Below are 23,536 nucleotides of genomic sequence, written 5' to 3'. Positions count from 1 at the left end.
GCTCATGAGAATTTGTCATGCTGTCATTTGCATATCCCTGCCGATGATTTTTGCACAAAAACAAGCAGTATAGACGGGTCTGTTTTGTGCAAAAAATAAACAAAAACCTTTTGTGCAAGATCCCTTATGCCTCAGAAAAGGAAGTATGCAGGATCTTGCGCAAAAAGGGGGGGTTGCGCAAAATGGACCCATCTACACTGCTTGTTTTGTGCAAAAACCTCTTGTGCAAAAAGCATGGGCAGGGATATGCAAATGACAGCATGACAAATGGGGTCCAGCGGAGGGCAACCAAAATGATTAGGGGGCTGGAGCATATGACTTATGAGGAGAGGCTGAGGGACTTGGGTCTGTTTAGCCTGCAGAAGCGAAGAGTGAGGGGGGATTTGATAGCAGCCTTCAACTTCCTGAAGGGAGGTTCCATAGAGGATGGAGAGAGGCTGTTCTCAGTAGTGACAGATGGCAGAACAAGAAGCAATGGTCTCAAGTTGTGGTGGGAAAGGTCCAGGTTGGATATTAGGAAAAACTATTTCACTAGGAGGGTGGTGAAGCATTGGAATGGGTTACCTAGGGAAGTAGTGGAGTCTCCATCCTTAGAGGTGTTTAAGTCTCGGCTTGACAAAGCCCTGGCCGGGTTGATTTAGCTGGAATTGGTCCTGCCTAGAGCAGGGGGCTGGACTTGATGACCTTCTGAGGTCTCTTCCAGTTCTATGATTCTATGATTCTATGAAATGCTAATGAGCACTTCATTAGCATACTCTCTGCCTGACAAATACCTGCAGTGTAGACGTAGCCTCTGTTGATTTCCTGAATGCACATTTGGTGGACTGCTTGCAGCAGACAGACATTAAAGATCCCTTCCACTGACTACACAATGAAGTTAACTATAACAAAAACCCACTAAACTATACTTGTAAAAGCACATTTTTATAGTTTACTAACTTTATTCATTTTATACATACATTCTGGATCTTGCATTATGTGTGAAGTAGTTGGGGTCTACTTCCAGGTATATTTACAAAAAATAAGCACCACAACAATATTAAATATGTCTCTATAATCAGAGAAAGTGTGAGTCCACCACACAGTCAAGACTTCTGGATTTCATTCCTGAATTAGTCACTGACACATTTGGTATTTTAAAGGGGATACAGATAATTTGAAATCTAAGACTGGGTAGTGGGGAGAGAAGATAAAGGTGAAAAGCAGATCCAAGTACATGTGCCCCTCAGCACTCAAGTCAATTTTTATGGTTTTATAGCAACATTTTTCAATTAAAAAAACCCAACCAAACCAACCTTTCTCTCCCCACTGTGGTGCATGAAAGACTCACAAAAACAAAAGGAAAAACTGGCTGACTTACTAAACAAGGGAAAATGTTGACATGTATTACATAATAAAGTTATGCTCCCAAGCCCACAGTGAAACCAGCTCCCCAGAAGCAGGGCCTGAAAACTGGAGTCGGGGTTTGTGCAAGAAGCCAGTTTAAGCGCTGATACCCTGCAAACCGCCCTCCCAGGGAGTCAGTTGTATTGCAGGTTCAGCGCTATAAAGCTTATACATACAAAAACTTACACTGCACAGCCCACAGCGCATGTAACTACTAGGATTTTTAACGGTTACATTTTTTATGATTTTTACTTCCCTAATTCCTATGCACCTCAGAGCAAAAACTAATCAACAAAAGCGAAGATTAAATATTAAAAAATAAAAAACTGGGCAGAAAGGCACAAATAAAAGGTTATTCCTCAAAAGGGGATATTTGTGATTTCTGTTCACTGGAAAATTAAAGAGACAAAGTGGGTGAGACAATTATCTTTTACTGGACCAGCTTCTGTTGATGAGAGAAACCTTTAAGCCTTACAGAGCTCTTCTTCAGCTCTAGGAAGCTTACTCAGAATTAAACACAAGACGGAACAGATTTTTATCAAAAAGGTAGCACCATACCTACCTGATCTCTTTAATATTCCAGAACTGACAAAGTTACAACAACGCTGTGTACTACACTGGAAAATTAGTTATTTTTTCCTATTACAAAAAAAGATGCAGGTGCAAACAAATATGTACTATTTTTTTATATAAAAGCACGCACTTATACATAGAAGAGTAACTTCTGCCAATATTCTGAGTACCTTTACAATTTGCATATGTGCCAGAAACCAGGGTTTAGGTCCACTCTTGAACCACTTCCTCATTGCTCTGAATTTTTTAGGGACACAATCATATGGAGTTCCAGAGGCTTCTCTATAGATGATTTAGGTTAATCTTTCTATCTGCCCATGGACTCAGTGCTCAGTATACAGTAAGAGATGCTTAGTTTTGTAGTTCTCAGACTGTGGATTTGTGTCTCCAGAGATAACATGCATCTTTAAAAGCAAAAATATTATTTATTTATTTTAAAATAAAAAGAGGTGAGACATAACAGACCTCAACCCTATTGTCCCGCTGCATATTTGTATAAACATAGTCAATCCCTTGCCTCTTTCTAAAAGTGCAAAATTTCAAAAAGTTTAATGAATAGATAAGATTGTTGGGGATGGAATAGGTTTGAGAAGAAGTCTGGAGATAAATGTGAGAAGACAGTAGAAAATCATTTGCGCAAGAGGGCTTTTGCCCGAATGGGAGCAGCTTAGTATTTCCGCAAGAACACTGACAATCTTACATGAGATCGTCAGTGTTCTTGCAGAAATTCAAGTAGCCAGTGTAGACAGCTGGCAAGCTTTTCCACAAAAGCAGCTGATTTTGTGGAAAAACTGGCCAGTCTAGACACAGCCAAACAGTGCAACTAAGAAATGCAAGGCATGGTTGCCCCAATGAAACAACATCATGAGAAGTTTTCCTTCTCAGGAGGAAGCTGTGTTGAAGATGATGAAAGAAACATGTCTGAACATGCAGGATCTTCAGGTTGGTACCCTTTTTTATTTCTTTTTTCTTAAGGACTGCCTCTCTTACTTCTGGACTATTCTTGAATTCTCGTATCTGAACAAAAAATATAGCTGTTACTCTATGCTACTATTATTTTTTATGTAGTTGTGATAAAAAATAAATAGCTGAAATAGGCAGATCTTACTTTTACAGTTTCACCTTTAAAGCAGTACTGAGTGTCAGTGAATGCAATGAGTAATACTAAATGAGAAGTATAGTAATAATAATTAAATAACTACATTAACTTATTTTGTTTAGGAGAATCCATACTCAACATAAAGGATTCTGAAGAATATCTACCTTCAAGATCACTATTGTCTTCTATAGCATCAGAGTTATCTGCCAATTATAGAGGTTTGGTCACATCATGTATATGTTACATATAGCCACAGTATATCATCTGTAACAAAAAGAAAAAAAATCTTCATCATCCGGAATCAACCATAGATAAGTTTGTGATAGGACCCAGCAGATCACAAAAAGAAGTAACTGATGAAAAAATTGTGGGGTTTGTTTATGCAACAAACTCTCCTTTGTGTATGATTGAGAGCCCACACTTCATTCACATGCTTCAGTCACAGCAGATGTTGTAGGCAAATAGCTGGATAAAGTTTATGAAAGAGAAATTGAGCAGTGGGACACAGAGCAGATTTATGCACATCCTACAAAAAAAACATATTTAACTTGGGTGCTTACTACAATTAAATCTTGTGCATGCTAATATTTGGTTATTGTAACAATGGAATAAGCAGAGAAAAATAGAAAAATTTAAAAACATCTATCAAGAACACTATTAAGAACTTCTTTAGAACAAGATATGTCAGCATAAACACACACAGGTGTTTAAGAAAAGCAGATGTGTGAAAACATGAGCGCACACCCAAAAATCTAATATCAGATTGGTTAGGTAGGAACAATATTAAATTTTAAACCTGAATTAGAATTGTCAATATTTTGAATATCTAGAATGCAGTAAATGGCTTGAGACCTAGTTATCACTAAGACTACATCTCTCCTCAGACCATATTGTGGCAATTAAGACCAGCTGAATAATTAAACTGTTTTAAACCAATTATAATTGGTGGTGGTGGTGGAAGTAGGGAAAAGAAAAGAATATACTTTTCACAAAGAGGGTCCTCAACTGTGGAATTCACTTTTGCCCTCCTCTTTATTTGACAAAACTCAAATTTGTGGATCTTGGAGTCAAATTACAAAGACAGTTTATTTTCTCATGTTTTCCCTGGAAACAAAAGATATTGAGTGTTTCAGGGCAGAATCTTAGGCCATTCCTACACTTCTACTTATATCAGCAAAACCTGTCCCTCAGGGTTGTGAATATTCCACCTCCCTGAGCAACATACCTTACAGCAGCATAAGGGGCAATCAACATAGCACTGTGTTGGTGGGAAAGCTTCTCCCACCAACATAGCTCCTACCACTCAATGGAGGTGGTTTAATTATGCCAACAGGAGAGCTCTAGTCTAGTAGATACACAAGAGGTCTTACAGTGCTGAAGATGCATTGGAACAGCTGTAGAGTAAACACAGCCTTACTTTAGTAGTGTCTGGGTTCTTTAACCGTGGGATTGGTGCAATCCCTGTTTTGTCATTAAAATGTTGAGTTTGTGCCTAAAACAAGGAATAGGTGTACAGGCAGTCCCCGACTTATGCGGATCCGACTTATGTCGGATCCGCAGTTACGAACACGAACTGCGGGACCTCGCGGTCCCGCCGCCCGTGTACTCCCGGCGAGAAAAGCTGCTCCGTGTCTGCCTCGTCTGCAGACCAGGAAGACGCAGAGCAAAGCCTCGGGGGAAGCCGGCAGGGGGTCAGCCCAGGCACGCCTGGGCTGCTTCGCTGCCGGAGCCCCTCCGCGGCTTTGCAAAGCCTCGGGGGAAGCCGGCAGGGGGGCAGCCCAGGCACGCCTGGGCTGCTCCGCTGCCCGAGCCCCTCCGCGGCTTTGCAAAGCCTCGGGGGAAGCCGGCAGGGGGGCAGCCCAGGCGCCCTGGGCTGCTCCGCTGCCCGAGCCCCTCCGCGGCTTTGCAAAGCCGCGGGGGAAGCCAGCAGCAGGGCAGCCCAGACGCGCCGCGGCTGTCCCGCTGCCGGCATCCTCAGAGGCTTTGCTCCCCGTCTCCCTGGTCTGCTGGAGACCAGCAGACCAGGGAGACGGGGAGCAAAGCCACGGAGGACCCGGGCGGCGAGACCGCGGTGCGTCTTGGTCCGCCGCCCGTGTCTTCCTGGTCTGCTGGGGGGAGGGGCGCAGCTAGTACGCCCCTCCCCAGCAGACTAGGCTTTTCTCCGGTCGCCTGTGGCAGTGCAGCTGGGGCGCTGCCGGTTGGTCCCGCAGCGCCGCTCTGGGCGCTACTGGACCAACCAGCACCCCAGCTGCTCTGCCCCAGGCATCCCGAAGTCAGCTGCTGCTGAAATTGACCAACGCTGACTACAGGAAGCCTGAGGCAGAGTTGCTCTGCCCCGGGCTTCCTGGAATCAGCTGCTGATCAGTTTCAGCAGCAGCTGACTTGGGGAGCTTGGGGTTCTTAAGTTGATTCTGTATGTAAGTCGGAACTGGCGGTCAGTTTCAGCAGCGGCTGAATCTGGACACCAGTTCCGACTTACATACAGATTCAACTTACGAACAAACCTACATTCCCTATCTTGTACGTAACCCGGGGACTGCCTGTATTTTAAATAAAACAGATGGACACACAGTAGTATTAATAAACTAAATATAGCCATTGCTGAAACAGGTAGGATTTCTCATGAAGCTGCCCAGAAACAGAACATAATAAACAGATAACTATGATACTCTAAGAAGGTCATGAACACCATGTGTACAAAGCTTTCAAAACTCAAAATACTAATTAGGAAATGTATTCTCTCCTAATTAGTATCAATCTACAAAATACAAATTTTATAAAAACCTACTTTTTAATCCAAAATGCATTCTCACCTTTTGAAAAAAAAGGGAGAATAAACTCAGAATTTCTTTCCAGTATGAATATTAAACAGTATTAATTCAATGTCCCACAATTCCTGTAATTTCTAGAATGCACCCCTTAATGCACCATGAGAAAAAATTAAGTATGAAGCAAAGTGACAGAACAGTTCATTAGGAAATATATGTCCAGAATGGTAAGTAATTAGTTTTCACTAACACACAACTGTGAGGAATTAATGATTAACCATGAAAGTGCCATAAGCAGGGCCGGCCCACAACATTTTGGCACCTGAGGCGGGGAGCTCAAATGATGCCCCATGCCCCTCACTGCACCAGCAGCAGACACAATTTTCTACACTCTGGGTGTGTCTAGACTACAGGGTTTTTCAAAAAAGTTGCCTTTTTTTGAAAAAACTTCCCCTGCATCTAGACTGCTGCCGCGTTCTTTCTAAAGTAAATCGAAAGAACGCTGCAGTTTTTTTGACCGCGGAAAACTTCGTTTTACGAAGAAAAACGCCTTTTTTCGAAAGTACTCTTTCGAAAAAAGGCGCTATGTAATGCAAACTGTGCTTTTTTGAAAGAGAGCATCCAGACGGCTTGAGTGCTCTCCTTCAAAAAAACGGCTTACTTTTTTGAAAGTACTGGTTGTAGACTAGACGCTCTTTTTCAAAAGAGGCTTGCAGTCTAGACGTAGCCTCTGGGTCCTAGTGGCGGCCCCTCCCCACCACACACACACACACAGTCTGGCACCTGAGGCAACCGCCTCAGTTTGCCTCACGGTAAGGCCAGCCCTGGCCATAAGGGAAATTAAGCAAAGGCAGTTAAGATGGTGCTATAGCTAGTTGTGCCACCATAAAGTTAGTAAATTGCCAGAGACCACCAGAGAATTGCATTCAAAGTTTCTTCCCTTTAGATTCCAAAGATAACCTTCCAGATGTGAAACTAACATTAAGATGATTCACTGCTTTCTTCCAAAGTCTGCAGGAAACAGACCTATTGCCTCTGCTGTTTACAGCTTTCTCAATAGCAGGAGAATGACAATGGATCAGAGTGTACCAACTGATCACTTAGTACCAATAAAAGGTAAGTAACAAACTATAGACGTTGCATCAATACAAGTTTTTATCTCATCCACTTTGTCTCTTTCATACTGGGACCAAACAGGGATACTATACTGCAAGAAAGATATCAGCATTCATTGCAGCTATTGGGAAACTTCTCAGCAACTAACTAAGGTAAGTCAGTTCATGCTATAATTTCTGGGAAAGCTGCAAGCAGCTGCATATTCAGGTATTGGAGCTATTCACAGAGGAGGATTCAAAATGGAAACTTAGAATAGCAGAAGAATAGTAGAAACACCACTATTCCAGTAGCCCAGGGATGGGCAAGACGCAGCCAGTGGGCTGCATCTGGGCTGCCAAGCCACCGGATCCAGCCCACAGCCGCCTTCCCAAAACCTGTAGGCAAAGAGCAGTTCAGTCTCTGCTCTGGATGTTGGGGAAGGAGAAGGGAGGCTTTGCATGGTGCCCCATTCCCCAGCAAAATCTCTCAGCTCCCACTGGCAGAGCCACATGGTGCATCCAGCTCACAAGCCTGGGACTGCAACCGACAGGCAGGGAGCCTGCCTCAAGTTCCTCCTGCAAGGCTGCTGGCAGGGAGCTGCCTAGGTAAATGCCTCCCACCACTCAAACCCTCTGTAACCTTTTCCCCTTTCTCCCAGGTCACAACTCCCTCCCTTCCCCCTCCTATACCACTCCCCTAGACCACAATCCTCTCCAGCACTCATATGCTTCCAAGACCCTGCACCCCATTCTGCTGCCCTAGCTCACCACCCAAACTCTCTGCATCCCCTTTCTCCCAGGCAACAACTCCCTCCAAGATGCTGCACCCCCCTCTTAAAGTCCCTCCCCCGGACCAGAATCCTCTCCTGCACCCCTACCTCCTGAACCCTGCACTCCAAGCCCCTGTCCAACGTCATAATTTCCTCCTGCACCCAAACTCCCCCTCAGACTCCACAGCCCCTCCTGCACCCAAGTCCTCTATCCCAAGCTCCCTTCTGCACCAACCCTCCGTACCAGACCTTACACTCCTTCCACAGAAGTGCAGCCCTCGACCACTTGCCAAATCTTGGATTGGTCCTCCATGAAGATTATTGCCCTTTCCTGCAGTAGCCAGTGACAAAACTACATTTTTCAAAGGAAAAACTGTGCATGAAAAATGTCAGCCAGTTCTATTCAAGATCATATAGCCTCACTTCCTGTTCATAATCATGCAATATTCCTGCGACAGCTATACAGAAAAGATTAGCGGAAACTTAGGTCATAGGGATATTTTTATCTTTTTTTGAAAAATGTTAATTGGCATCTACTTTAGCTTTCAGTTAAATTTCAACAGATGCTATGTATGCCACAAAATCCAGGTTGCTATAGAAAAATAGTTTACCATATGCAATAGATTTCTATTTATTTTCAGATCTCGCTCCAGATGTGTGCAGCTAGCAGACACAACGATTTTTTAAAAAAAGACACATTATGCCCTTACATTTGTTTTATCTAGGACCTCTTAAAATAGAGCATCTGGAAGAATCAGAATTTTGAAATGCAGACTTAAATTATAAATATTCTTTCCAAAGCATAATCCATTTCAACTGATAATAAATAAATCAAAGATATTTGTCTTTACATAATCTTACGAATGTACATTCTCATTTCTATGACAGATGAACATTTAGGATTAGTGTTCAGATATATATTCAATCATACTTCCAAGGAGGAGTATGGGGGAGTAGAAGAGAAATAAGCAGGATTTAAACCATGTGAGCAATAATTACATACAGGCAAGTTAAGTTAAATAGAGATCATATGCTAATAGTATTAGAAACCCCATTCCCAAAGGAATCCAGAGAAAAGAGCAAAGGAAACTTTATGGAAATCTGTTTTGTGAAATGCCTGAATTTGTCTAGAGTCTCTGGATTGTGAATAGTATTGGATTGTGAAAGCAAGTTTCTTTTCTTCACATAGGGTACGTCTATACTAGCCCCCTAGTTCAAACTAGGGACATTAATGAGGGTGACCAAAATTAAATCTTGCTAATATTTAAATCCCGCGCTTGATTAGCATATTCCCGGCCAGTCGTCATTTCAGAAACTGACTAGCCCGAAGTAACTACCTGCCTCTACACGCGGCAGAGAAGCGGGGTTCCGAGATAAACCCCTTAATTTGAATTAACCGTTAAACCTCATTCCACGAGGAGTAACAGTTAATTCGAACAAAGGGGTTTATCTCGGAATCCTGCTTTTCTGCCACGTGTAGACGCGGGCAGTTACTTCGGGCTAGTCAGTTTCCAAAATGGCAACCGGCCAGGAATATGCTAATCAAGCACAGAATATTTAAATCCCATGCTTCATTAGCAATTTCGGTCGCCCTTATTAGCCTCCCTAGTTCGAACTAGGAGGTTAGTGTAGATGTACACATAGATATTAGGGCACCTACAAGAGGCACTGTACCTCTGAAATCATTACTGACAATGGTTAAGCTGCCTTGCAAGTAAAAAGACTTATATAATTATATCATTTTTAGCCCAGGAACACCTAGGAGACAGGACTCCATCATGCTAGGCACAGCAGAAACACAAAACAAAAAGGCAGTCCCTGCCCCCAGAAGACCTTGAGTTGTAAAGGCTACTTTATTATAAAGTGTAGTAAATAGAAGTGAGAAGGATAATTAGCTAATATGTATTACACTAGTTAATACAGGCAGTCCCCGACTTACGTCGGATCCGCACTTACGAACGGGGCTCTCTCGCCCCGGAGTTCGCAGGCAGCGGGACCGCCCAGAGCGCAGCGGTCCCGCCACCTCGACCTCCGGGGCGAGAAAAGCTGCTCCGGATGCCCCTGGTCTGCTGGGAACCGTCTCCAGCAGACCAGGGACACCTGGAGCAAAGCCGAGGAGGCGGAGGGGTCCCGCGCTTCTGAGGCTTTGCTCAGAGGCACCGGGAGCAAAGCCTCAGCGGCGGCGGGGTGCACCCTCCCTCCCCCCAGCAGACCAGGCTTTTGTTGTGGACCCTGGGGTAGAGCAGCTGGGGTGCTGCCGGGTTGGTCCTGCAGGGACCTACCTGGCAGCCCAGCTGTTCTGTCCCAGGCTCGAGATTCAGCCGCTGTTGAAACTGATCAGTGGCTGATTCCAGGAAGCTGGGTGCAGAGCAATTCTGCCTCCAGCTTCCTGTAGTCAGCCCCTGGTCAGTTTCAGCAGCAGCGGCTGAATCTGGAGCCAGTTCCGACTTACATACAAATTCAACTTAAGAACAAACCTATAGTCCCTATCTTGTACGTAATCCGGGAACTGCCTGTATATGAATCGATAGCTCTATGTTAATACCAGACATTATGGAATCAACACACTATCTTGAATGATTTCCCATGGGTAAAATTTTGAAAAAACGTGTAGGTGACTCAGTCATTTAGAAGCTTAAATCTCATTAAATATAAATGATACTTAGGCTCTGAAATTATTTAAACATTTATTCAAAACTTTATTAATAACCAAGAAACAACAGTTATTTTGATTCAGACTAATTTTGATATTCAGAACGTTCATAAACATTTGTCAGTGATGGAATAGATAATATTTAGTTCTGCCTATTACCAAAGTGTACACAGTAATAAAGAGAAGGTACAAGATGCTACAAAATGAAAACTCTGTTCCACAAAGATCTTACAATCTATACACTTGGGAACAATACAGGATATACAACATACAGCAGTGGCTTTCAACCAGGGGTCCATGTACTCCTGGGGGTATGCAGAGGTCTTCCACTCATCTAGATATTTGCCTAGTTTCACAACTACATGAAAGGCACTAGTGAATTTAGTAAAATTTCATACAATGTACTTTATACTGGTCTATAAGCTATACACTGAAATCTAAGTATAATACGGTATATTCCAATCAAATTTATTTTATAATTATATGAAAAATATTAGAATATAAGCAATTTTTCAGTAATAGTATAATACTTTGTATTTTTGTGTGTGATTTTTGTGAGCAAGCTTCCCGCAGCTCCCCTTGGCTGCAAATGGTGAACTAGAACCAATAGGAACTGCAAGGCTCTGTGGCCATGGTGCCGGTAAGTAAACAAACAGGAGTGGCCAGCTAGCAGGTTTTCAAAGTGGTTTCATGGACCACTTTGATAAATACTTTTTTAGCTTAATTCAGTAAATTATTGACTAGATTCCAATTCAGGGGGATAAGTGCCCTGATTACTATTTAATCAAATTCCTGCTGGTCACACTAACAATGGATCTGGATGCCCTGCGAGAACTTTGAACAACAAAATATGGAACTTTGCCTTTCTTGGCTATTGAACACAAGTGTCTGGGCCCTTTACTTATTGAGACAAATGCCCTCTTCCTGAGTCTGAGCAAATGCCTGGCAACTCATGTTGCAGTTTGACCCTTTCTAAAATATTCAATGAACCAATTCTCCAGTCTCTAATAAAGGAAAATTGTTATCAAAATGTAACCTCTACAAAGCTGTTTTTCCAGAAACATGATTCCAATGATCAGCTCTCAAAAGCAAGGTTACAGTATTGGTCAAAAGCAACTTGTTGTGCTAAGCAACCTCTCAGCAATAAACATACAGGTTTTCTAGTTTTGCTCCTGAATGAATGTTGAACCACCCTCTTGTTATGCCTGCACTCTTCACAGTATACTAAACATAGATTTTTGAATGAGTTATTCAAACTCTAGATTTTTGAACGAGTTATTCAGAGTTGATTGAACTCTAGTTTAACTACCACCTAGTATATTTGAACCTAGGACCTCTGCAGCTTAGTGTATGAACCTCTATAGCTTGAGCTATAAAGCCAGCTGGCTCTCAGTTTAGTCAGTAGAGTTCACTTGTTCTTATCTCTAGCTGTAAGTGGGCTAAGTGATACCACATGGTACAGTGAACCACACTCGGTGCGTGGGTTTGCATCACCGCAAATGTAGGAAAGATTTTTTTTTAACATGCCAAGAGGAAAAAGTTTTCTAGTCTAACAAATAAAACATGTTAGAATTTCAGTTAAGACAAAGTTTAAAAGTTGTGGTACTTTGGTCACATTTATTCAAGTAATCATTAAACATATGGGGCTCGTCTACACTGGCCCCTTTTCCGGAAGGGGCATGTAAATTTCATGAGTCGTAGTAGGGAAATGCGCGGGGGATTTAAATATCCCCCGCGGCATTTAAATAAAAATGTCCGCCGCTTTTTTCCGGCTTTTAAAAAAGCCGGAAAAGAGCGTCTACACTGGCCCCGATCCTCCGGAAAAAGTGCCCTTTTCCGGAGGATCTTATTCCTTTGAAGTAGGAATAAGATCCTCCGGAAAAGGGCACTTTTTCCGGAGGATCGGGGCCAGTGTAGACGCTCTTTTCCGGCTTTTTTAAAAGCCGGAAAAAAGCGGCGGACATTTTTATTTAAATGCCGCGGGGGATATTTAAATCCCCCGCGCATTTCCCTACTACGACTCATGAAATTTACATGCCCCTTCCGGAAAAGGGGCCAGTGTAGACGTAGCCATGGGCTGTGTCTACACTGGGCCACTTATTCCGGAAAAGCAGCTGCTTCTCCGGAATAAGCTGCGAGCTGTCTACATTGGCCACTTGCTTGTCCGGAAAAGCAATGACAATCTACTGTAAAATTGTCAGTGTTTTTCCAGAAAAACTATGCTGCTCCCGTTTGGGCAAAAGTCCTTTTCCGGAAAAACTGTTCCAGAAAAGAGCCAGTGTAGACATCACAGTAGTCTTTTCCGCAAAAAAGCCCCAATCACGAAAATGACGATCGGGGCTTTTTTCCGGAAAAGCGCGTCTACATTGGCCACGGACGCTTTTCCGGAAAAAGTGCTTTTTCGGAAAAGCATCCTGCCAATGTAGACGCGCTTTTTCCGGAAATACTTATAACGGAAAACTGTTCCGTTTTAAGCATTTCCGGAAAAGGGTGCCAGTGTAGACGTAGCCATGCTGTTATGGATCACATAGATACATTATGTTTTACAGCTAAACAGAAGAATAAAATATGTTGGAAAACAGTATAAAACTAATTTTAAGATACCCCATATACTTTCTAAGAAGGAAGTTTGGCAACATGACTAATAAAAGGATTCTAGGTGCACCTATCTAGCTAATGCTAAATGAACAAATTATGAGCATGATCCCCATTAAAACTGCCCAATACTGTAAATATAACAGTGCATATATTGAACGATATTATTTTCCTCCCTTGTGCTAGACAGGCAGCAAACAGAATGTTATGCTTGGTATCCTTTTTAAGAAGAAGGAAAGGAATGTTGGAGTCAGAACATTCCGTAAGGTTTGGGGGAGTGGTAACTGGAAAGAGAAAAAGGAAAAACTAAAGAAAATACAATAACGGCTGCAGCAGAACCCCAAAGAAAAGGAGGGTAAGAGAAAAGTGCCATTAAGGTAAAATCGAGTAAAAGATAGCAAGGTATATCCCACTGTTTTTGAACACTAATTCACTATTTTTCCCCCTTTCTTCTTACTCCCGCCCCATCCCCTATTTATTTTGGAACTGGACTTTTAATACTCCATTCATCCGAAGAAGTGGGTTGTACCCACAAAAGCTCATGATACCATCTATGTGTCTTGTTAGTCTTTAAGGTGCTGCTAGACTATTTATTGTTAAAATTTTTCCAGGTACAGATTAACTCACCTACCCCTCTGAAGCTCATTGGTTTTAGTTCAAGTTCCTTTTTGTAATGAAGGGGAACAGAAATAGGACACAACTTGTTCCGAACTCTTTTACTACTTCATCAGTTTACATATTGCTTATTATTCTAAAGTTTGAATTACAGTAGCACCAAAGATCAGGGGGCACATGCTGGGCATTTTACAAACTCATAAATCCCAACTCCAAAGAAGTGCCAGAGGCCAAAGCACACACTGCCAATGGCTTTATTTATAATCCAACCAGTTGGCTCTTGTTAATAGTAATAGATAGTTCCACAGCAAAAAGAAACAAAATCCAGCAGCAGGATAAGAGAATGGACCAAAAGAAAAAAAAACTCAAAACATTTGAGTCATTCTATTTTAGTTCATCCGGTGCTCATTGCACCATCTCTCTGGATTGTCCTGAATTTCTGTCCATGCTTACAGTAGCAAGTCCATAATATTTTTTAAAATCAAATTCTGAGAGGAACCAAATGATTAAGGCAAAAGGGACCAGCCATTTCATTTTTTTTTTTAAAAAAAAGGATAGAAAAAAATCTTCAGCAATCCTCCTGTTATTTTGTGCAGCAACTCTTCCAAATATATAAATCATTATAAATTTCTAACCTGAGCAATATATATTATAAAAAGTGGTTTTACAACTATATAGTTTTCCAGTAAGCAAAAGTTTTAACCCCCAATCCTTTAAAGAGTTTCATGCATTTATCTTTACTCACTGTTAATAGTCATTATCTTTATAGGTTGAGAATGCTGAAGAGTATTCACACGGAGGAAAGTTAAAGCATAAGCATATATATTTCCAGGGTCAAATCTATATTATTCAAAATATACAGCTACTAAAATATGGACTGATACACAGCTCATATATATTGACTGTGGAGCAACAGAATCCTTATCTTCCATCTTCACCAAAAATCTCAATATATAAACCCAAAGGCTACATCTACACTACACGTTTTTGCAGCAGAAAATATGCTAATGAGGCATAAGGATCTCTGCAAGGCATGAGGATCTTGCGCAAAAACCCCATTTTGCGCAAAAAGGAAACGTCCACACTGCTTCTTTTTGTGCAAAAACCCCTTGTTCAAAAAGAAACGACAGAAAATATGCTAATGATGTTGCGACTTATGCTAATGAGTCCCTCATTAGTGTATTTTCTTCCACAAAAACATGTAGATGTAGCCAGAATTTTGACAAATCCCCTTTAAAAAAAGGCATCAAAACTTTTGGGTGTGTTTTTTTTATTTCAAATTTCCATTCTGTTTCATGTAACCAGAGCTTGAGGAGTTTATGTCAGTATAATTTATATCACTCAGAGGAGGGAAGATGCTACCTCCTGAGCAATATAAGTTGCACTAACCTAAGTGCTGGTGGGACAGTCCTATATCAGCGGGAGACCTTTTCCCAGCAACACAACTATAACCACTGTAATCTCTTTAGTGTAGCCACAGCTTCAGGTCTCTTGTCACTTTCTAAATACATCTACCTCCTTCCCTGCATTTTATGTTTCCTCTACTCCCAAACTCACTCTCAGTACGAATTCTCTTCACAAACTAACACTTATTTTTCCCTTCAGATCTATCAATTCACAGAGAAAGCTTGAAAATTTTATTAAACACTAAACAGCCAGAAGACTAAACTTACTTGCTAAATATCAGTTAAAAAAAATACAGGACCATTGATCAGCAGCACCTCCCAAGTGAAATGCCAACATAAGCATCTTGGAAATGAAAAGATGCTAGGATACTTACTGTGCCATTCTTGCCTTACACTTACCTCTCATGTCAGCCTTGGCTTAACATCAAATTTAGACCCTCTGCTCTAAACAACTTTGTCCCTCTAATCCTCAAACTCACAGTCTCCTGATTACTCCAAGGCATTAGGGATCTCACAACACTACTCTGACCCCAGCCTCTTGGCTCCTGTGATTGGAGCAGGGAGGGCTGCTGCACCTCTGCTCCTGTATCCTTACTGAAGCATTCATTTTTTTAATCTACACAGTTAATAGCTCCATATTTGCTTCTGCTGTTCCTAACTTTCAAAAGCAGCAGATTGAAACTGACCTGACTCTAGTGAATCTCACTGTTTCCTTTGGCATTCCCAGTAGATGTAATGAAAATTGACATGACTGGTTGGTCACTTGTCATTCCACAGCCATTGGAAAAACCTGAGCTGTAGAAGAGACACCGAAGCCATCTGTCAGAAGACTTCAGAAGACAATTCTATATCAGACAATTGGATGCTTATTTTTGCAACCATCTGCTGAAGCTAATGGCGTTTACCAGGGACAGCTTCCTACTGAACCAGTGACTGGGTAAGAAAAATTTTCAAGCCCAATTATAAACTCTGAGTGAGATAACAAATTTGCTATGAAGATGAAGAGGCAGCCTTTTTAATTATATGATTAATATATCCTACTTCAATCAGTCCTATAATCTGTGACCTGCCAACTAATATATTATTAACTGTTATATATGACCAAAGTTTTAAAAACTTAAAAAACAACAGATAGTCTGGTAGCATTTTAAAGAGTACAAAACATGTAGATGGTATCACGAGCTTTCGTGGGCACAGCCCTCTTCTTCAGATGACCAGAGTGTTGGAGTGATACCATCTACATGTTTTATTAGTCTTTAAAGACCTATTTGTTGTTTAAGTTTTCCCTCGGATACCCCTCTCAAAGTTTTAAAAGCAGCCACAAGATACAAAACAGCTGCAACCTTGCTGATTCTTAAAATGCATGCAACTTTATCACTAACTAGAGTTATCCCTGCAAAGGCTAGGTCTACACCAGTGGTTCCCAACGGGGTGCCATGGCACCCACCAGGCCATTTATGTGCACCCGCCGAACAATCTGGGCTGGCCCCGCCCCTCTGCGCGTGGCACATGCACGGTGCCGGCCCCAGGCACATGGCCCCTACCCCGGGGTAGCGGCACATGCTGGTGCCGGCCTTGGGTGCATTGGCAGCTCCTGCCCCGGGGTCGTGGCACATTCCGGTGCCAGCCCCGGGTGCCTGGTGCATGGGCGGCCCCCGCCCCTGGGCACACAGCACATGCACAGCTCCGCCCCCGGGCACCCAGCAGCCCCAAAAGGTTGGGGATCACTGGTCTACACTATAGCCTTTTTCCGATTGCTTTTCCGGAAGAGGTTTTTTCGAGGTATACAGGGCTTCCCGAGAGAGCATGTTTGCTCTTCTGCTTTTTTTGTGTGGAAGAGCAAACATGTTCCTTAGATGCAGTGGAGTTTTTCTGGGATACTTCTAGGCATATCCAAAGTGACTTTACATAAAGAGTAGCTTTATGTTTAATAGATCTGAACTTTAAGTGTATTACAAGCCATAGCCCTTTGCGCAGGAATTTTTTTCTACTTTAGTCCCCTGTTCACACTGTAGACCCAGCAAAGATAAATCTTTGAAACCCCAGTTTCTTAAATGGGATTGCTTGGGTATAGCAAAGAAAAAACTATAGGGAATAGAATAGGAAGACACAATCTGGCCTGTGAAATCTTTGCTACTGCTGATGATCAGCATAAACTAAGGCAAGATACATTATTATTTGCATTACAGAAGCAATCAAAAGCCCTATGATGGGGCACACTTGTCCCACACTGGATGGGAATAGGGTAGCTTTACACTGTGGCTAAGTAACTACCCCCCTTCACCCTAAGGGTCATGCTTCAGGTATAAAAGAGAGTAGCTTGCCTCAGTTGGGGCTGACTGCCGGGGAGGAAGGATGTGTACAACCCACTCCAACCATGCCGCAGCCCAGACAGATGCCAAGGTAACCCTAAAGGCCCTGCAGGTTCAGAGATGTGGGAGGAAGGGCAAGCCACAGAACCTAGGGGGAACAGGGATGTCCAGACTATGGTGAAGCAGACATGACAAAAGGCTTCTGTCCAAGAGAATCCTACGGCAGAGCAGTGAGTAAGCTGAAGCCTAGAGTTAACTGTGTGCTTCAGCTGGAGCCTTTCCCTGCTGACTCAGAGGCCTGTGCTACAGCTTCTTACAGGGTCCTGAAGTGGGGTCCAGTGGAGAGGGAGGGCGGGCCCTGTTAGGGTCACAAAACCTTCCCCTGTGCCCAGCAGGGACCACTAGGCATTACTGTCACATGACAAGGGGCAGATTTTCTGACTCTGGGCATTTAGCTTTGCTGCTTTGCAAAGAAGGGCGTATTGACTGACACTGGCCCCTACACCCTGCAGTCCAGCTGACAAGGGCAAATTTATGGACTCTGTCCACTAGGACTATCACCCTGTTCATAAGGGCGAGTAAGAAATCAGATTGGGAGGGACATAGGTGTAAGCCCTATTCCCTAAGAGAGAGGGGTGCACTCACCCTGCACAGGCCCTAAATCATGGGACAAAGTAGATGCTGTTGAAAAATGGAATGAGACCCTGACCCAAACAACTTATTATTCATTATTAGGATAAAGAGCAGCTAGGAGTAGGGAGGACAAAAGTAATACAGGTTGAACCTCTCTAGTCCAGCACCCTTGAGACGTGACCAGTATTGAATCAGAGAATTTGCCTAACCACAGGGGGTCAATATCGTCTAGCAGCATTACCAACATGTCCACTGCTTTATGGGCTCTTAGGAGATATTAGGGGTAAATTAGAGCTAAATAACAATACCAAACACTGCAGGCCAGGACTGGTGTCTGTAAACAAATGTTATGGGACCACAGGAAACTTGGCCACACCCGTTATGAGAGAACATCCAGCTAACTAAAATCATGCCAGACCACGGATGTTGCCAGACAAGAGAATGCCAGACTAGAAAGGTTGAACCTGTATCAGCAGTTCCCATGAGCACTCTACCCTGGTCATTATTTATTTGGAGATTTTAGGTATCAGGAAGAAGTGGTTCTTGAAGGATGAGAGACTATTAACTTTACAAGTTATTTTGGAAAGAGTAATTCATGGGCCAGGGATGTAATGGAAGTAGATTCAAGGAGCTGCAGATGAAGGACTAGAGCCAACCAGTAGTCACACAGAAGACTTGATCCTGTACTCTGATCCACTCAGATGAAGTGCTGTGTTTATGCAGAGCTCCACACACTTCAGTAAGACTGCACTATTGTTAAGAGTCTGCTTGTGTGAATCAAAGCCAGAATATGGATCTCCAAGGGAATGCAGAATGGCAATGTCAGTGAATGGAGAAACATGTTAAGAAATCAGGACTGCAACATACATATTTGCAGAAGGAAGATTTTTATTTCTGAGGGAAATATTTGTCTGGATTTTATTCAGGTCCATTTTGTTTTAATCCACCACTGGAAGTGATGTGAGAGCCAGAAAGAAAACCGTTCAGTTCTCTGGTTCCATGGTGAGGCAGTTATAAACTGAAAAAATGAGTCTGGAAATCAATGAGACACAATAAAAAAGGAAATCCCATTTTGCCATTCTTAGTCACTATTCAGAGTAGAGCCATACATTAAGAGGAGAAAAAGGTAAGAAGATAAAGTCCTGCTAGTGAAAACATGCTAAGATTCTAGTAGCGGTGTTTGCAGGATTTTTATAGGTTTCTGTTCTAGCGAGAGTGAATGTATTTAAATTAAAGCATCTAATTAATACTTCGAAACAATCTAGCTATCATTGCCATTCACAAAAATGTATTTGCATTACCTTACACAAAATATGACATTGTCATAAAAATGATAGCTAAACAGAATAGAAAACGAATGTCAACACAGATTGACAGATGATTTATAGATTTGGCTGGAAAATTCCTACAGACTTCTATTGTCCTTACTTCTGTGGAATGCATTAGCTGGCTCAGTCTACTTCATAATGGTCCAGACCAAACTGTTTGTAACTTCACTAAACTTACATTCTTCAATGCACTTAAAAATACTAATTCCAAAAGAAAAATATAAACTGATGATTAACAAATGGAATATAATTTAAATGTATTTTATTTTGATGTTAAAAATAATCCATCGCTAAAGATGGAGGTTCAGAACATTGCTTCTGCCTGGGTGATGAGGTATCTCCACAAAAGCATAACATTTCTGCAAAAGAGTTTACCATACATACTATTACAAAATGGAAAAGAACTACAGACAGTAATAATTATGTAAACCATTGGGTGCTGAAATACTACCACAATAAATACCTCCAAAATGTATGCAATAAATAAATATTCATAATGTATATTTATGGGCTTAAAGGCAAAAATTACTACTTCTGATATATTCATAGCAAATGAAGTTACTGGTTGTGGTTACTAGATCAATTTTATCCCTTGTGCGAAGGGGTTCTTAAACAATTCCATACTGCAATAGTATCTTCTGGCCCACCTTCTCAATCACCACCACCAACTGTAGGAACTATAGAAATTGCTTTTATGGAAAAGTAATATTCAGAAAGTACCTGCTATATTTTAATTGTCTTTTAATGGTGATAAAGTAGGTGGAAAAAAGGATAGTTGTCACCATGTGAATAGTAAGATCTCAACAGACCACAAACGTCCACAAGGCATACTTTGAGAACAGTTCCTTAAACTGAGTTGAGAACATTTAAATGCTAACCTATTTTCTTTTTAATTTTTATTTTAGACTAGAATGCTTACTCAAATTTGAGAGACTAGAAGGTTTGATATTGAAGAGGTTAGACAACTATAAAGATGGTTTTGTTTATATATTTTCATCTTACAAATTAATGGTGAAAAGTGCTCCACCTTGTTCAGGTATAATCTATTTTGCTGTTGTAAGCCTCAATATCTTTGCCATGTGTCCAAACCTTTTCGACTTGCATCCCTGTTAGGATTCTTTTAAAAAAAATCACAACACAAAACTACAGAAAGCTGTCTAAAGCTCAATGACCAATATAAAATGTGCTCTGTATATGTACTTAGTTCCAAATGCAAGAAACATTAACCACCCACTTCCTGTATTGTTCACTAAAACTTTTACAACTACTTCAGGACTGCTCAGATCCTGCCAAAAAGGTTCACATTGTGCCAGAGGGAATCAAAAATGAGACATTTAGAGTCTGAATACCAAAAGACTCAATGGGGCCTTTCTGAAAATAACTGAAATTCAAAAGTCAGTAAGTTACAGTAGGTCCTGCAGAAAATAGCCAGGGCCAGGCTCTACTCTCAGAGTTTTCTATAGTTGCATTTGTGTAAGCGAGGCCAGGAATTAGTTCCAGGAGTGTTGTTGGATCCCAAGAAACAGGTTCATGGGGCTAATCCATTACTCACAATAAATTTTAAAAAAAACTTTAAAAACAATAAAGAGCCTGGTAGTATTTTAAAGACTAACAAAACATGTACATGGTAAAAGTTTTGGGAGGAAATAATAAAACTGATATTAAATCAATGTCAAAAAATTTTAGACCAAATTCTGTACTGGCTTTCACACCATAGAATCCCACTGAAAATCAGCTGTCTGAACCCTAATGCTGCCAAGATTTATGCTACTCTACAAGTAGCAAAGGAGTCAATCCTATTGACATAAATAGGACCATTCACACTCAATCAAGTTAAGCATTTGCACAAATCTTTGTGAGATGGGGACCCTGGAGTGTATAATTCTGTATAGAATTTGGTCCCTGGTGTACTGTATGTCCACAAGAACAACAAGAAGTCCTGTGGCACCGTATAGACGAGCAGATGTATTGTAGCATAAGCTTTCGTGGGCAAAGACCCACTTCCTGAGATGCATGTGAACAGTATGTCCACAGTGCTGCTTAAAGTTGAGCCAAAAGTATAACATTCCCAAACGAGCCACTGTCATGTATGAAACATTCTGTACCGAGCCACTGCGAAGAGTCACAGTGAAAACATTTTAGGAATCAGATATACTTTAAAAAAACCGGCTATTATTAGACACAATCTCCATGTTTCACAATTACTTTTTATTTAAGAACATCTACAAATTCACAAGAATTGGCGACAGCTCTAGTAGCTCTGCAGTTCAACAGCCCGATTCAGGAAAGCAACCAAAAAGTGCGTCCAACTGAAAACATCTAGGCTTGGGTGGAGTGCGACGAAACCTTTCCCATCAAGCCCAAGTCTCCTCTGGTGAAGCAACAGCTCCTTACACAGCTCTCTGCAGCTGCCTCCGAAAGCCGGTGCTGAATAAGTCATGAAAGGATCCAAGAAAGGGGAGGTGGAGCCCGCTGAGTGATCTCTCCCCCACTACCCCCTCCCCCCACACACACTCGTCCTACTGGCGACAGGCCTCGAGGGGGGAAGGCGAACAGCTGCGGGCCAAACTCAACAGTGCAGCGCCTCGGCGCGCTCAGCGACCCGCAGCGAGGCAAAAAGGGGGAGAGGAACTCGCCAGGCAGACACCCGGCGAGCACGAGTGACTGAGCCTAGCCCCAGCTGGCAGAGCCTGGGTGCGGGCTGCTCGCGCCACATCCATCTCCGGAGTGCAGCCCAGTCACCGCCGCTCCCAATCCTACAGGCTGGAGACAAAGGGTTGCGGCGGCGGCGGCTGCACAGCTCCCTCCCCCCGCCCCACAAGTGCTCCGAAGCCCCCCTGCTGCCCGCTCCCGCGTGGCGGGTGGGAAGCTCCCGGCCTCCCCGGGTACTCACAGGATGGTGGTTTGGGGCGACACGGCGGGGACGCTTTCCAGCATCAGATGCATGCAGCGCACCGTGGTGCGGAAGCACAAGCAGCGGCTGGGGCACCACACGCTGCCCCGCGGCGGCGGCGACTGGGGCTGCGGGGAGGCGGCGAGGAAGAGCGCCCCGCTCCAGAGCAGGAGCACGAAGCCGAGCCCGGCCGCCGACGTGCAGCGGGCCATGGTGCGAGGGGCCGGCAGCAGGTCTCCGCTCTCAGCTGCGGCTGCTCTCGCTCCTGGACCTGGAGCCGGCGCAGGCGACTCCCTGCCCAGCGCAGGCTGGTGGGAGGAGGGGACGGCAGTGGGACCGCCCCACGGCGCGCTCTGGGCGTTTGGAGAGCTGGGCAGCCAGCCCCGCCACTGGCTCCCCGGCCCGAGCAGGGGCGCAAGGGGACCCCGAGCAGAGCGTTCCGCAGCTAGGCACCGCCCGGAGAGGGGGAAGCGGGGCGGCGGGGGGCGAGGGGGCGGAGAAACGCAGGGCTGATTCCCCTCACTCTGCTCTGAACCATCCCCAACCGCTCCTGGAGCGCAGAGCGACAGGTCCCTGCACCGGTCTGAACCTTCCTCCTGTCTTGGGGTGCAGAGCGTCAGGCCCCTAAACAGGTCTGACCCCCCCCCCCCCGGGGCACAGGGCAGCAGGCCCCTGAACGGGTCTGAACCTCTCCTCCAGCCGGGGGGTGCAGAGTGACAGATCCTTGGATAGGTCTGAGCACCCCTTCCTCCCAGCCACTCCTGTGCTGGAGCAGACAGCAACTGCCCTCCCCCCATCCACTCCTGGGACTCAGTCACAGGTTACCACACTGAAGGGACCACACATATCTAGGCAGTGCCTCCCCCAGCATAGACTAGAGATGTAAGGGACTGGTGGAGTGACTATTCAACTACTCCCTTCCTCCCTACCCACCCCTCTGCAGCCTGTGTATCAGAGGCAGCAAAGGGCGGGGACAGGGGAGAGTACTGGGGAAGCTGGCTTACCAGCTGGTTCCCCCAGCACCGTCTTTGCAGTGCGGGGGGAGGCAGACCCACAGCAATCCTGGATCCGACACGAGCTGCGAGCGTTCAGTCCCGGCTTGCACCAGCCCAAGAGCTAACCCTAATGCAACTCTGCACTTTAACTGTAGTAAGCCCAGTGGCTCTTACTATATTTAAGGAGATTAATAGAGATGTAGCTGTGTTAGCAGAGTCTCTAACTTTCAAGACCAGACTACACACTATCCATAAACCATCTCATTAGTCTTTTAAGTGCTGCATAGTCCTGTCTTTTGTTATATTTAAGGAGGAGAGCCACAACAATCCTAGAACCAGCGCAGGCCTGGAGTGTTCAGTCATGGCTTGCACTGGCCCTAGGAGCTAACCCCCTTGTGACTTTGCATAGTGGGCTC

At 43.5% G+C, this 23,536-nt stretch overlaps 1 protein-coding gene across 2 annotated transcripts in view; it reads right to left on the bottom strand.

The window, feature by feature from the left end:
• Window positions 1-22,574, bottom strand: part of PXDN (peroxidasin) — a 122,765-nt gene extending 100,191 nt beyond the window's left edge. The window contains exon 1 of one of the 2 annotated variants that reach the window (XM_006131038.4): window positions 22,126-22,574. In XM_006131038.4, coding sequence (XP_006131100.1) covers window positions 22,126-22,337 — 212 coding nt within the window. In that variant the 5' untranslated portion in view covers window positions 22,338-22,574. The remainder of the gene's footprint in view (window positions 1-22,125) is intronic. The other variant, XM_006131039.4, reaches the window with a different exon arrangement.
• Window positions 22,575-23,536: the final 962 nt, after the last annotated feature.

This window comes from Pelodiscus sinensis, chromosome 3 (assembly GCF_049634645.1).
Source record: "Pelodiscus sinensis isolate JC-2024 chromosome 3, ASM4963464v1, whole genome shotgun sequence".
Lineage (NCBI taxonomy): Eukaryota > Metazoa > Chordata > Testudines > Trionychidae > Pelodiscus > Pelodiscus sinensis.
This window is presented reverse-complemented; position numbering and strand designations above follow the sequence as displayed.